Source organism: Miscanthus floridulus, chromosome 3 (genome assembly GCF_019320115.1).
Source record: "Miscanthus floridulus cultivar M001 chromosome 3, ASM1932011v1, whole genome shotgun sequence".
NCBI classification, from domain to species: domain Eukaryota; kingdom Viridiplantae; phylum Streptophyta; class Magnoliopsida; order Poales; family Poaceae; genus Miscanthus; species Miscanthus floridulus.
In genome coordinates this window covers 141,549,890-141,562,050 of record NC_089582.1, presented here as the reverse complement: position 1 = coordinate 141,562,050, position 12,161 = coordinate 141,549,890, and the positions used below count along the sequence as shown (strand labels likewise).

The following is a 12,161-nucleotide window of genomic DNA, read 5'->3' as shown; positions in this document are numbered from 1 at the left end:
GAAAGCTAAAGAGCAAGGTAGAGATATGCAAACTCCCGTCGACGACTCCGGTATTTTTACTAAGGTATCGAGAAGCGCGCAAGCTTTCCCTTTAGTCCTCGTTGGAGCCCCTCGCAAGGAATCCCTCGCAAGGGCCAAGCTCCCGGTCGGGTAACTCCGTGGATAGCCTCGGGCCTTCCCCACGCGCAAGTGGGTCTCTAACGTGCCTTCCGGCAAGCCTCTCCCGGATGCTCCCCATCGTCTTCACTATCAAGCTTCCGGCCAAAACGCCGCGGGCCTTATTCCCTCCGGTACACGGTGGCGGCCACACCACAAACGTGGTTGGTGTGATCTCGCAAGACTTCAAGCCCCTCCGATGTACAACAATGGTGCTCGCAAGCACCGGGTGGTAAGAGGTATGCAAACCTCACTAAACACTAGACTTAAATCTAGAGCAAGCGCATAAGCGGTGATCTAATCAACCTAAGCATTTCGTAAAGCACCTACGCTAATCACCTGATGAAACACTAAGCACTATACAAGTGGAGATCACTAAAATGGTGTATCAACACCCTTGATATGTTTCCTCAGCTCCACTCACCTCAAATGGCCGGTTGGGGATTGTATTTATAAGCCCCACTGAGAAAGTAGCCGTTGGGGTCGAACTCCCGCAATTCTGCTGCTGACCGGACGCGTCCGGTCGTCCCGACCGTTGAGCCGGCAAAACACTGATCGGACGCTGGCCAGCGTTCGGTCTTCTGCCACCGGACGCGTCTGGTCGCAGATATGCCGCTCTAGAACCTTTCTGTACTCGATCGGACGCTGCGTTCCTGCGTCCGGTCGGTTGCCGCCAGCGTCCGGTCGCCTGTCTGCCGAGCCACCGGTCCAGCGTCCGGTCGCGCTTCCAGCATTAGGTCCTTGCGTCCAGCGTCCGGTCCTCGCGTCCGGTCGCCTCTGCGAGCTCGTTTCTTCGCGATCTTGCGTACGGCTTGGTTCCTATCTTCATGCTTGGACTTTGCTTAATATCTTGGGTCTTTTCTTGTGCTCGTAAGGTCTTGCTTAAGGTGTTGATCATCGGATCATCACGTCGCCTTCATCCAAGTCACGTCTTGTACCCTGTTGGACTACAAAAATAAACACTTGCAAATCATTAGTCCAATTTAGTTGTGTTGGTCATTAAACACCAAAATCCAAAGTAAATGGATCTATGATTCATTTTCCTTACAAACAGGACATGTCAAAAGAGTGCCCTACAACCTTTCAGGCATGTCAGAACCAAAGCAGTGTTATGGGCGCCGACATTTGCCCTATAGTGTTGTGGGCGCCCGCAAACTCCCATACCAGACAAGTACGGTAAAACCCCTTACATGCATTTGGGCATCAATAGTATGACAGGCACCGACGTCTGCCATACCAGAAGAAGAAGACGCAACCTCCCACATGCATCTGACATTAACAGTGTTACGGGCGCCTACAATCATCTTGTATCCGATGACATGGGCAACAAGACTTAGCATACGTACACACTTTCTCTCTCACTTGTAGGGTCATTCCCTTTATCTATAAAAGGGGATGCGCTCCCTCCCAAAGGGGGCATCAGTCCACGACAACTCGCACAACACACACGATCTAAACAACCAAGGATCCCAACGAACAACAAACGTTCAAACACTAAGCACATAGCGGAGCTCCCGTCACTCTTTGGCCTTTCGGACCAGAGTTTGACCGGACCTCTTGTACCCTCCATCTTTCTTCCTTCCGTTTGTAACCCCACAGCAAACTTCGAGTACCTGGGCTCAGGAATAAAGTCACTGACCGACTCTAACTGGATGTAGGCACGTTGTCTGAACCAGTATAAATCCTGTGTCATTGAGTGCTAGGCCACCTCCGATCACAACGTACAACAAAACTATAAATATTTACGTGTTGGTCACTTTCTGCACCGACACGTGGCTTTGTTTTTAAATTTTAATTAAAAAAGAGTTTAAATACCAGAGTAGCTGACACTGTTGCTTAAACTTTATTATCATAGAATTTAAATTATTGTGTGTCCTTCATGGATTAGACATTGAGACCATACTTTTGTATTATAATATAGGTGATGTAAATACATCCAGTTTCATCGACAATATTATCTATGTGACAGGCACTAATATTACATATATACTCAGAACCTGTGTACATGATGGTATGGACATGCGGCGGAACTTATTCGTGGATTTATTGGCGCACGAAAGAAATGATATCGGAGATTTCTTCCTACCGATATAAAACATTATCTTAGCCGCATCACGGAAAGGTCTATATAATATGTTTCTGAGCCTGCGACGTCGCGCTCTTTATACTATGTTAATTTGACGAACTATGCTTTTTTTATTAAATGTCACTTTAACGTCCATGTTTAATTTTACAGTATTATTATCTTATCTTGTGATCCGTGTGTGTTTTTTTACATAAGTTTAGCTGTCCCGTAGCAACAAACGGACACGAACCTAGTATTTCTAAATATGTGAAAGACCTAATTAAATAACTCGAGGGAAAACAGAAAAAAATCTAACATGTTGTGTTAGAGATATCACGTGGTAAACAAAACCATTATGCAAAGTCTTACATGGATATTGGTAGGCAATTTAACTTGTTCACAGCATGTATTACCTTGTTCCAAATAAAGGTTTCTTCTTCGTTATTCACCAATGTGAATGTTTTCTCTTTCTTATGATTTATATGTAACATTATAATATTATTAAACCACGTAAGATATGAGTGTGCCTTACTGTGTACTCTCTCCGTCCACAAAATAATGCAATTCTCGCATTTTGATGAGTTAAATAGTCTGACCTTTGACTGGATTTATATATAAAAAAGTATTAACATTTTTTATTCAAAATAAGTACCATAAGATTAATTATAAAATATATTTTCATAATAAAATTATTTGAAGACACAAATGCTAAACTATTTACTATAAACTTGGTTAAACTTGAACTAATTTACCGGCATGATCCCATAATTGCATTCTTTTGTAGACGGAGGGAGTATTTAGCATGATTTCATTGACTACTTTTTAAAAAGAAATACCATTTTGAATAAGTTCCTCTTCATGTAGTATTTGAATTGCTGAATTTCCATGGTTTCAGTAAGATTCTAACTTTTATGTTTGGCCTTTCTTTAAATCTCATTATTTTTTTATTCTACTGTGTTTAAATTTTTTTCCCATCGGAAAATTTGAAATATCTCTTGTTAAGCAATACTTTATTGTAAAATCATCCATCACATTGTTCGCATAAAAATAGTCTTTATCATGTTTATTAAATGTTAATTTAATTGGCAGCACTAACCATGGCCGACTCTACTGTGTAAAACACTGATTCCCTAATATTTTAAAATGTTCTGCGCAGCCAGTCAAACAAAACTTGATGACCCTAACAAGTTGTGATATCTCTAAACTCTATGTGACACCAACCGATGCACTGTATGATCACACGTCCAACCTTCTGGCTCTAAGACACATTATACTTTTCTTATTGATCTTTCCAGAGAAAAAACACTGTTACGTTTTCGCTGAAAGAATATAAAATAATAAGTAGATTTCACTGACGGTTCTTGTGCTTGTTTTGAGTTCTTATTTAGGTTCTGATACTTGCAAAATTACACATTCGACTGCCTAAACTTTTCTTATTTTAATTTGCAAGTATCTGTAGCAAGATGAGAACTTTGAGATATAAGTTTAGAAAGATAAGTATGTAATTTTGCGAATACTCAAATTTGTATGAGGACTCGGGAAAAGTATAACAAGTGCTAGTGAGATGTACTTAACATTTCAAAGGAGTGCTAGTGGTTCTATGGAAAAGCGTCGTGAGAACAGCAAAGAAGAGAACACAGAAACCCCTTCCCCTCCTTGAGTCCTAGTGCACGTGCACGGGCAAGGCCGCAAGGGGCAACCGCGCCCACCCATGTCCGAAAGCGCCCGAGCATATAGATCCACCGTTGACGTTGCCCGTGCGACGTATCACAACTGCAACCACTCGTCCGTTCGTCGCCGCAGACGGTCGGTCCCTTGCTACGATCCTACAGCGGCGAAAGCTTTTGATGGCAGGCAGCACAAGTTGTGCTCGACCGGAGCTTTCACCTGCTGAACTGCTAGATGAGAAGAACTACTGCCCAGCGGACTCTGGACTCTTGGCTCTTGTCGAGCTCGACGTGTGGCGCCGCCGCGCCGGTGTTTGGAGCCGATCGGCAAGACGGCAAGTAGTGGCTATTATATAGCAAACGAACAAATACGCAGAAAACCTCGGTCCCCGGCTTGGCATATTCTGGACTGGAAAGACGAAAGATGCTTTGTACTCTTGTCGTTTTAAATTATAAGACGTTTTAATTTTTCTAGATATATTGCTTTCATTATAAATTTAAACAAAGTGTATGTCTAAATGCATAGTAAAAGTCATGAATATAGAATAATTTAGAACGGACTGAGTTCTCCGTAGGCTTGTAGCCGTCGAGAAAGACGTAGCCTACCCGCACAAGATTCGTCGATCACTACGCGCACCGTGGAGGAGCGGGCGGATTACTTTATTCCGCACGTGAATCCTTCTCGTCCCGTCCCGTCCCGGGCAATCTCTATCCTGCTCTCTCTCGAAACCTCGTTTCTTTTTTTATTTGAAAATTGATCCGATCGATGGAGAGGGTCGTCGGTCTGAGGCGGAAGACTCCAGCCTTCCATCAGCTTGATTAATTTAGCCGGCGAGTACGTGGAGCAGGAAGAAACACGTGTGGTCGTGTCGTGCGTGCAGCCGTGAGCGGCCACGAAAGCGACCGAGACGATGGCGCCCCCCTCTCGCCGTTCTATCGTTCGTCTCGTCTCGTCCCGGAGGAGCCCGGGAGGACAGGAGACCACCGGGGCGGTCCGAGAGCGACGGCGCGGGTTCTGCTCGCGTCAGCTTTTAATGATAGTAACCCCGAGGCGTGTTTCACGGGGGCAATGCCGTCGTCGGCCGTTGCAGGGCGCGCGCGGCCTGTGGCGGACGGCACCTGTGGACCTCTCCGATCCGCGGACGGGCCGGTGGCGTGCGGCGACCGCGTGCCTGCCGCTCCCGTGCGGTCGCGTCACTCGCTGCCGCGTTTTTTTGGTAAGAGAAGATGCGTACGTTCGCGCCAGCGGCCCCGCACCCCTTCGCGGGGGCGTGCCGACTCGCCGACCCATTGTGTTGCGCACGGCGCCGCTGTCGGACACCGGCCGCTTGTTCCGGATCGGAGCGGGAGCACTGCGGCAGTGTAGCGCTGGAGCGAGTGGCGCCCCTGTTCTCTGGTCCACTCCGCCCGCCATGCCGCTCTCGGAGGATATGAGATCAGCGTTCAGGTTTAGCAACGCTTGTTCACTGGCGAAGAGATGCAGTTTGGTTTCATGTTGGCTTTTTATGTCACGATCATGTATGTATATACGAGTAGAGTGGGCCGAGCACCATATCATATCATATCATGCACCACACGAGCAGACTGGGCCGAGCAACAAAACGTCACAGCCATCGGCCCATGCTTTAACTAGGGAGTGTTTCATTCATCAGAAGGATGGGAGGAAAAACAGGAGCAGGAGAATTTCGTCTCCGGCACTCTGCCAGTCATTTGATCCTCATCACAACATGAAGCTTGTGCAAGGACGGACTATGCAGCAAACTAATAAACACACAATAGCAGCACTCGGTCCAGTACAGAACAAACACCTATTAGCAGCGTACTAGCAAAACTAAAACACTTAGCTACGACCTACGAACGATGTACAATGGCATCAGATCAGCGGACCAGTCGTGGTCTAGTCCCAGCTCCCGCTCAGCAGCGGCTTCACGTCGGCCACCTCGCCGAACATCTTCACCAGGTCCGAGCAGCTCGCCGCGGCCTCCTGGTTCTCACCCTCCCCGTCCTCCACCTCCACTTTCCCCTCCAGCAGGAGCCCGAGCTCCTCCTCCACGTCGTCCGACGCCGCGATCAGCAGCAGCTCGCAGCCCTCGTAGTTGAGCAGGTCCGGCGGGTCCGCCGGAGCATACCGCCGGCTGGTCCGTGGAATCTCCGCGCTCGCGCCACAAAATCTCCTCGAGAATGCGTGGTTTACAGAGAGGGTTACCGATAAAACCAGTAGTCTAGTGCCAGTGCTTAGCCGTTTTATTTTATTAATAATCCGGCCCTGATCTCTCTGCTACTCCGTAGTACTGTAGTTTTTATTTTATTAACCCCGCGGTAAGGCGCGCCAGGAGGGCGGCCAATGGGGTGCGAGTGCGACGCAGTAGAAGTTGGGACCAGTTTAGTTCTAATTTTTTTTGGTAAAATGGGCACGGTAGCATTTTTGTTGTTATTGGTAAATAGTGTTCAATCATAGTCTAATTAGGCTTAAAAGATTCGTCTCGTGGATTTCGTCTAAACTGTATAATTAGTTTTATTTTTTATTTATATTTAATACTTCATGTATATATCTAAAGATTCGATGTGACGAAAAATATAAAAAATTTTGTAAAATTTTTGGAAACTAAACTGGGCCTCGGAGGGAGGATCGGAGGAGAGAGAGGTAACAGCTGTCCAATCGGGATCAGGTGCCTCATGTCAGGAGGTGATGGAGGCAGCGTGGTGGCGGGCCCCACCCGTCGCTCTGTATGTGTACCTCTCCCTTCCCATCCCAGTCACCCAGCCAGCTCGAGCTCAGGGTCTCTGACTCCCACCCTCCTGCTCGCGCTGGGGACAGGCCTGGCCCACCGCAGGGTAAAGAAAACGAAAAGGGGCAGAAAAATATGAGGTGGCCTGGCCCTGGCCTCGCGGGCGGGTCACAGCGGCTTGTCGGCCCTCGGAAGGCCGATAGGACGCTGTCGGCCGTCTGCCGGCCGACAGGATAGGGTTATCGGCCGATTGTATCCTATCGGCTCGCGGATGGCCGATAGGCCTAAAATGTCTACGGATTCTACGTGTGCGGTGACCACTGGTGCTCGTCCACGTTCGACGGCGCGCTCGTGTCCGAAAGGAGGGCAGCCGAGGCCAGGGGACTATGCTCTTCCTAATATGAGCCTGTGCTTGACAGTTTGAGCTGGTTTGTGGTTTGTGCTGCACTGCAGCGGAAAGAAAAATCATCTCGCATGGTGAGCGACGGATTTTTTAGTGACAAGTACATGTACATCTTCAATTCAACGGCAAAATTTAACCTCATAAATTCCTCTTCCTAATCTGATTCATGTTTACTCATTTAATTCACATGTTTTGGGCACCATAGTACCGTTAGTGGCGTGCAAAAAATGATCGCTATCGTTTTGAACTGTAAATTGCGAGGCACGTAGTATCTGAGTTCCTGGATTTTTTTTAATAATAGTATTTTAATTATTCATTGCAAATATAGTATTTCGATGAAAAGAATTGTAGGAGTAGTAGTCACTAGGTCTGAGCAGCTCGCCGCAGCCTGCTGGTTCTCACCCTCGCCGTCCTCCAGCTGGAGCCCGAGCTCGTCCTCCACGTCGTCCGACGCCGCGATCAGCAGCAGCTCGCAGCCCTCGTAGTTGAGCAGGTCCGGCGGGTCCGCCGGCGCGTACTGCCGGCTGCCGAACGCGCCCTGCAGGTGCGCGGGGAACGCCGCCCGGCGCTTGCTCTGCAGCCCGCGGAACCCGCCGCCGTCGCGGCCGCCGGAGGGCGGGTCGGTGTTACCTTCTTTGCCAGGGTCTGGCGTCCGCTCCTCTTCGACGTCGCGGCCGCCGCCGGACTCGGGGCGCAGGACGATGTACATGCGCTGCACGTCGTCGGGGCTGTGCGCCTAGTCCTTGTCCACCTTGGGGCGGTAGAGGAAGAAGATCTCGCCCTTCTCCAGGATCTCCACCTTGGGGTCTGGTCGTGTCTTCGCCTCCCTGCCTTGGCCCATGGCGGCGATCACCGGATGGACAGAGTTTGCGAACGATCGAACGAGTTGCTTGCTCGTGCCAGCGATGGGGACGGAAGCGAAGGTGAGAGTGGCGAGTGGCGGCACTGTGACTCGGTGGCGGTAAAAAAGAACGCATGCGGTGCGGACGCACGGGGTGTGATGGACGACCTTCTGGCTACCTTACACGTGCGCACGTAGGTGTCCCCGGCGCTGGCCAGAAGCGTCCAGTCCGGTAGGAGATTCATTTTTACTTTTTTTTTTGCTATGTTCCACCTCGTATCTGATGGTCGATACAATACAATACAACGATCGAACGATCTGCTTGCTCTTGCCAGCGAGGGCGATGGCGCGGAAGCGAAGGTGAGAGTGGCGAGTGGCGGCCCGCCTGTGAATCGGCGGCGGTAAAAAAGCACGCAAGCGGGCAGACGGGTGTGGTCGACGAGCTTCTGGCTAGCTTACACGTGCGCACGTACGTGGCCCCGGAAGCGTCGACAGCTGACGGTACAACGATAGGAAGCGGGACACGTGGTGCCGGCGGTCTACACAGTAACACAGGCTGCAGCTCACTGTATGCAGTCCTCGGCACGTGTGGATGTTCCTATGCTGCACGTTTGAGCTAGCATCACGTGACTACGCGAGCACGTGCCAAGAAGAGAGGGCCATTCGAGAATCGAGACCAAAGATCAGCGTGCTGTGGCTGCCATCGCCGTTCGCCGGCGCCGCTGGATTGAAAGAGTCGTAAGAGTGGCAGTCCGTCGGTCGCTGGATTGCCCGATAGGTCACCTATCGGCAGCTTGAGAGCCAACAGGAAATTACCGATCTTCCAGCCGACCCGTCCCCCTCTGAAGCAAATCATTTTGAGATTGTGTTAAGTTAAACATTTTAAACTTTGACTACAAATAACTTTTTTTATTAAGTTTGAAAATATAAAAGTGGTGTTCTCTAAAGTAAATCGTTTTTGAGGTTGTCTTAAGTTAAACATTTTAAACTTTGACTACAAATAACTTCTTTTTTTGTTGAGTTTGAAAATATAAAAATGGTGTAAGTAGATTCATCTCGAAATGTAGTTTCATAAAAATATATATTAACTATATTTTATAAATATTTTATAACAAAAAATTATAGTCAATGTCATTTCTTAAAGACCATATCGATGTCTAAAACGATTTACTTTAGAGAAGCGGATGGAGTATGAGCCATGAGCTTGATTTGTTTTCGCCCTCCGTGACCAGTAGCCGTCATCGTTAAAGAATCCTTTTGCACATGTGCTGCCCCAGGGCGAAAGTTACCGAGCTTTTCTGTAGGCCTGGTATCAAAAGTTACCGTATCAGTACATGGCAATGGCATAGTAAAAAGTTTTACTACTCCCTCCGTCCCAGTTTAAATGCATTTCTAGCTTTCAAACAGCCAACTTAGTAATCCTGTGAAATGACACTGCTACCCCTATGAGGCAATGACATGATTCATCTGGCACTCCACACGCCTAGACCAGCAGGTCCAGTGAATCACTAAAATATTATAGCACAGTTAAACGGATACTGTAGGCTTGTGGACAGAGAAGGACACAGAATGTTCTAGGACAATTTCTAGCGCCATTGCACCCCATTACAAATTTTGAATTACTCGGCGCCATTGCCCCCATTATAAGGACCCGGCTCCACATGTTCCTACTGAGCCCAGCGACAGTCATCCACACTCCAGTGCCACCAAAACTCCATCAGCCTGCAGTTCATCCCACCTTTAGCCATGGCCATAGATCTAAATATAGTTCCAGATGAAGGACATGGTGAGCCCTTACCTGACCTTAATGCAGATCCTACAGATCAGCAAGGAGATCAAATCCATCCTCTTCACACTGTTCAGCAACATCAAGATCATCTCCAGCAAGAAGCTGAAGCCCATCGTTCCCATGAAGGTCTGTTCCACTATCATCAAGAAGATGAACAGGTTGATGTGCATGTTATAGATCTCAACATTAATGCCTGTGAAGGAGAACAAGAACAACCTCATGAAGGTAAGTCTTTCTTTTATTGCATCACTACAACAAGCATACGATGAACTCTCTGTGCAAAAGAAGAAAGAATTCAATAAAATATGATGCCTCACCTTCCAATACCTTCTGTTCATGCAGATCATGAACAAGCTGCAGATCTCAGTATTGCTGCACCATATGAACAAGATGCATTTGACCTCAACTTTGCTTCCGACCACCAACAAGACATGCACCAAATGATCAGTAAGCTTCAAATAATCATACTTTTTACTTTACCAATGAGTGCATTGATCATGAACAAGCTGAAATAACTACGACCCCTCACCTTATAGCAGTACTTTCTGTTGATGCAGACCATGAACAAGCTGCACATCTCAACTCTCATGGACCATATGAACAAGATGCATTTTACCTCGACTTTGAACCTTCCGACTACCAACAAGAGATGCAACAAATGATCAGTAAGCTTCAAATAATCATACTTTTTACTTTACCAATGAGAGCATTGATTATAATCGACAATTTAGATAGTTTTGGTAAATGGCATCATTACAGATCTGCACCAATGCTTCCAGATCTCACAAAGTAATTGTTTTTGTAGACACGATCGAGGATATGCATGACTATGGTGTCTATTCTGATGCTGTGGACATATCATTTGATGTTGAGGAGTTGGAGGACTCCGATGTTGAAGATGGACATGCAAATGAAAATAATGCACAACATCGCAAAAATCTGACAGATGCTCAAAGACAGCAAATATATGAAGCATTGCTGGAGAGAAGTAACCGAGGAAGATTAAAAAAGAACAGTACGAATATAGTTGCTCGGATGTTCCAGGTCAGTAAGTACCAAGTGAGGGGTGTTTGGTGGAGAGTAAAGCGGTGTCGTGCACAAGGAAGACCAATAGATGTTCGATCAAGGAGAAAGAATTGTGGCCGCAAAAAAATACGAATAGACCTATCAGATGTTCTTAGTGTCCCCTTGCACAGGAGGCGAACGATACGGTCACTAGCTAATGCTATTGGTGTCAAGAAGAGCACACTACATAGGTGGTTCAAGGAAGGGCTACTACGACGCCATTTAAGCACATTAAAGCCTCTACTTAGTGAAGATAACAAGAAAGAGAGGCTGCGATGGTGCATTTCCATGCTAGATCGTCGTACACTACCAAACTCACCCATGTTCCTTGATATGGAAAATATTATTCACATGGATGAGAAGTGGTTCAACACCTCATCAAACTACATGAAGTATTATATGCTTCCAGAAGAGGATGACCCACATAGGACTGTGCGGAATAAGAACTCTATTGGCAAAGTTATGTTCTTGTCAGCAGTAGGAAGGCCTATATATGATGACGCAGGTAATTGTATTTTTGATGGGAAGTTAGGAGTGTGGCCATTTGTTAGAAAGGTACAATATACAGTAACACTTTTCTTGCATACACTTGTTACAAAGTTTTTGTCCTACTAATTTATGAACCTTGCTTGGTTTCATTTATTATAGGAACAAGCAAAAAGAAGAAGCCGTAATAGAGGAAGGGGGGCCGAAGTCACCAAACCTATCAAGGTAGATCGGGCTACTATGAGGTCATATCTAATCGGTAAGGTTTTGGATGCTATTGTTCGACGGTGGCCACGGGAACTTGTAGGAAAAACCATTTATATTCAGCAAGATAATGCCCCTTCACATGTGCCAGCACATGATGAAGAATTTGCTGCTGCAGTTGCACAGACAGGGCTAGACATACGTCTCGTCAACCAACCTGCCAATTCCCCAGATTTGAATGTACTGGACCTAGGGTTCTTTAATTCTCTCCAATCCTTAACCTATGACAGGATCTCTAGGAACTTAGATGACCTTATTGCGAATGTACAACATGAGTTTGACAATTATGATCCAAAAACTTTGAATAGGGTGTTCTTGACACTACAAGGGTGTTTGATTGAGGTGATGAAAGATGGTGGAGGAAACAAGTACAAGATTCCACACATGGACAAAGATCGGCTAGAGGCACTAGGCGTGCTTCCTAAAAGCCTTGGTTGTGACAGGCAACTATATGAGGATGTGCTGGCATCGTTGGGAAACTAATTATGTCATGTATGTTGTGATTTTGGGAATTTTGGAAATTTTGGGAGCCTAGTATGGTGCTAATCATGTGTGGTAATGCTGTAAATAAAGCATGAGCCCTTGCTCATGTTAATCATGTGTGGTACTGCTTTAAATTGGGAAAGCGTATAATGTATACTAATGTTGTGAGTAAAGCATGTGTACTTGGTCATGTTAATCATGTGTGGTACTGTT

The 12,161-nt window shown here is 46.7% G+C and overlaps 1 protein-coding gene and 1 pseudogene across 1 annotated transcript; one reads left to right on the top strand and one right to left on the bottom strand.

Moving 5' to 3' along the window:
• Nucleotides 1-5,556: 5,556 nt before the first annotated feature.
• On the bottom strand, nt 5,557-8,681 carry LOC136544574 (uncharacterized; annotated as a pseudogene).
• A 1,791-nt stretch (nt 8,682-10,472) lies between these two features.
• Nucleotides 10,473-11,948, top strand: LOC136547273 (uncharacterized). Its single transcript, XM_066539234.1, has 2 exons — nt 10,473-11,270; nt 11,364-11,948. The coding sequence occupies exons 1-2, from the start codon at nt 10,686-10,688 to the stop codon at nt 11,946-11,948; spliced, it is 1,170 nt and encodes a 389-aa protein (XP_066395331.1). The 5' UTR covers nt 10,473-10,685.
• Nucleotides 11,949-12,161: the final 213 nt, after the last annotated feature.